The sequence below is a fragment of the Nicotiana tabacum genome, chromosome 1 (genome assembly GCF_000715075.1).
Source record: "Nicotiana tabacum cultivar K326 chromosome 1, ASM71507v2, whole genome shotgun sequence".
NCBI lineage: Eukaryota > Viridiplantae > Streptophyta > Magnoliopsida > Solanales > Solanaceae > Nicotiana > Nicotiana tabacum.
Window position 1 is genome coordinate 40,067,407 of NC_134080.1, and position 2,665 is coordinate 40,070,071.

General features: G+C 35.8%; 1 protein-coding gene across 1 annotated transcript; it reads right to left on the minus strand.

Moving 5' to 3' along the window:
* Positions 1–695: 695 nt before the first annotated feature.
* LOC107818526 (uncharacterized) lies at positions 696–2,405 on the minus strand. The gene is made up of 3 exons (XM_016644555.2): positions 2,205–2,405; positions 1,975–2,118; positions 696–1,283 (listed from the first exon to the last, which is right to left on the minus strand). The coding sequence occupies exons 1-3, from the start codon at positions 2,295–2,297 to the stop codon at positions 834–836; spliced, it is 687 nt and encodes a 228-aa protein (XP_016500041.1). The 5' UTR covers positions 2,298–2,405; the 3' UTR covers positions 696–833.
* Positions 2,406–2,665: the final 260 nt, after the last annotated feature.

Below are 2,665 nucleotides of genomic sequence, written 5' to 3' on the forward strand. Positions count from 1 at the left end.
CCTTACAAGTACTGAAAGGTGCATCACATGGAGCAAATTGCACTTTCACATACACCTTTTCTAAGGACTGGCACAAAGCTAAAATGATCAATGTGTCTGGCTTCGTTTACTGTGCACTAGTTTTATTGGATACTTGTGACATTCCCTAATTAATATCCAGCACTAGTTTCTACTCTCTAGTTTTATCCTGGTCTTCCTGTCTCAATTAGAGGTTCAAGGAATGGAAAATGTTATAACGAAATACTTTGTTAATACATTTCATGCTCCAATGTTAGATGAGAAATGTAAATGATTGTACAAAAAGACCATCAATCCATCAGCTTTTCGCAACAGAACAGCAAGAGTAATTATTCAACTTCAGAGTTGCAAGCATGTTAATACTACCATACTAGGGGAGAAGAACAAGCAAGAAACATAAACAGATTATCGGATTCTTGCATCTTATATCAAATTCAATGGCACCACAAACGCATTAGTTCCTAGCAAATTGTAGCAAAATACTGTTCTCTCTCCATAGATCGAAACTATGCAGCTATGCAGCTGATATAGCAAAATGCTTCGGAGTGCTTTGAAGCTCATGCAAAATCAAAGCACATGATCTACTCATGGAGCTGCATCTGTTTGATTATACATGTCCATACCTGACACAGTTATGATTCACAGAAGTTGTACCAAATGCCAAAATTAAGATCCAAAACGAATTACACACACTTGCTTCATAGTATATGTGTTAACACGAATACAACCTACGCAAAATAAAGAGTCAGTGTAACATAGGTAAACAGAGAAATATACCTGCAATACTTCCTTATCAGCCACTGTGGTAGCACAATTTAGGTAGGTAGAGCTCCATAGAAAGACTGTTTTCCACCCGAACGAAACAGCAATCCGATGAAAACAGCAATTATCCACAGCAAAAAAGCCAGGGTCACCACATGGAACTTTTTCGAGATGAGTGTATTATACCAGTCCTTGTCTTCTGACAATCCATAGAACTCTTCAACTAAAGTGTTAACCACAGCATCTAGAAGCTTCTTGTAACGGACATCAACATCTGTTGTATTCACCAGTTGCATTTGAGCTTCTCTTAGGTACTTCACTGCCATTTCTGTCTCAACAAAACCAATCTTCACATCACTTGATTGTGGAACTCCACTACTGCTATTCGAGCCACTGCATTCTTTGTACTTGTCAGAAGTTAGTGTTGAAGAAAGTGGAGTCAGCTCAGCACGAGAATCCACTGCCTCTGATGAAGGAGAATTTTCTGGAATCAACAAGAAGTCCTGGCAGGAATATAGGACCCGAAAGTTACAATCTCAGTACTAAGAGGAATGAGTAAATTTCGCAGATATGAAAATTATTCAAAATATCTCAAAATTGAAAAATACCAATTTCTACATCCACAAAACCATATATATATATATATATATATATATATATATATATATATATATATATATATATATAATTATGGGTTTCGTGCTAAAATATAAGATAATTAAACAATTACTACACAATACTACGCACACATACACGCGCGCACACACACTATACTAATGAGAATGGAGTTCACAACCAAAACATGTAGCTACGTAGTTTCCAATATATATAAATAGAGATAAAAGGCACTTCAAATCAACGAAAATTCAAAAAATGACGCGCTTAAACCAGATTTGACGAGTGGATTCTGCTCACTTAACTACAAAAATTTCTATTAAAACTACAATTACTGATGATAATGCATATACATACACACGCTCATATACAGAGACATTCTAAATTATTAGAGGCAGATTCTGAATAAAAAATCACTTCAAATCCCGAAAATTCGAAACACTACAGACGATATTTGAGTTAAGGAGCGGATTTTGCTCACTCGAACTACAAAAATTTCTATGAAAACTACAATTACCGATGAAAATGCAGATATATAGAGCTAGAAATTTGATAAAGTAAGACGTATTTATGAATTACCTCTGCGGCAGATTCAGTGAGTAGATTAAGATCATCGGTAGCAGCAGAGGAAATCAGAGAACTACCGATCGATTCCTTGGGAGATAATTCAGAAAGTGCGGCACCTTGCGATTCGAACACAGAATTCAAGTTTTTCTTAACATTCTGCATACAGATAGGACGAAATTTACAAGAGAAAACAACGAATCACATATGATTGTTCATAGAAGCAAAAAGCTTAGATTATATACTTTGAGAGGCTTCTTAGTTTGATCGGAGATGGATTTGGATCGGCGATTTCCGTGCTCCTTCAATGGCGTTTGAAGATGATGATGCTCTCTCATCGCGCTCTCTGTTTTTTGGTGTGCTATTGTTGGCGCCAAATGCTTTAGCTTTGGAATTTCAAATGAAGGAAAATGAAGCTTTAGTTATATTTAAAGGATCTCTAATACATGGAAAGTTTCCTCTGGGTCACGAATATTTTGCCTATATTAAAAGACCAGGGAAGGGAAGAGAAAATGATGGGAAATTATGGGTGTGTTTGGCAGTAAAGAAAATATTTTTCAATTTTCTCATGTTTGGTTGACTTAAATGTTTTGGAAAATTACATTTTCCTCATCAACTCATTTTATTCCAATTGGAGTAAAATGTTTTCCCTATCAAAGAGAACGAAAAACATTTTCCAAAACTCATTCTAAAACTTCCCCACCCT

Coding starts and splice junctions, on each gene's coding strand:
- LOC107818526 (XM_016644555.2), bottom strand. CDS start 2,297: ATGAGAGAGCATCATCATCTTCAAACGCCATTGAAGGAGCACGGAAAT. Junction 2,119..2,204: donor AAACTAAGAAGCCTCTCAAA/GTATATAATCTA, acceptor ATCTGTATGCAG/AATGTTAAGAAAAACTTGAA. Junction 1,284..1,974: donor TCACTGAATCTGCCGCAGAG/GTAATTCATAAA, acceptor TATTCCTGCCAG/GACTTCTTGTTGATTCCAGA.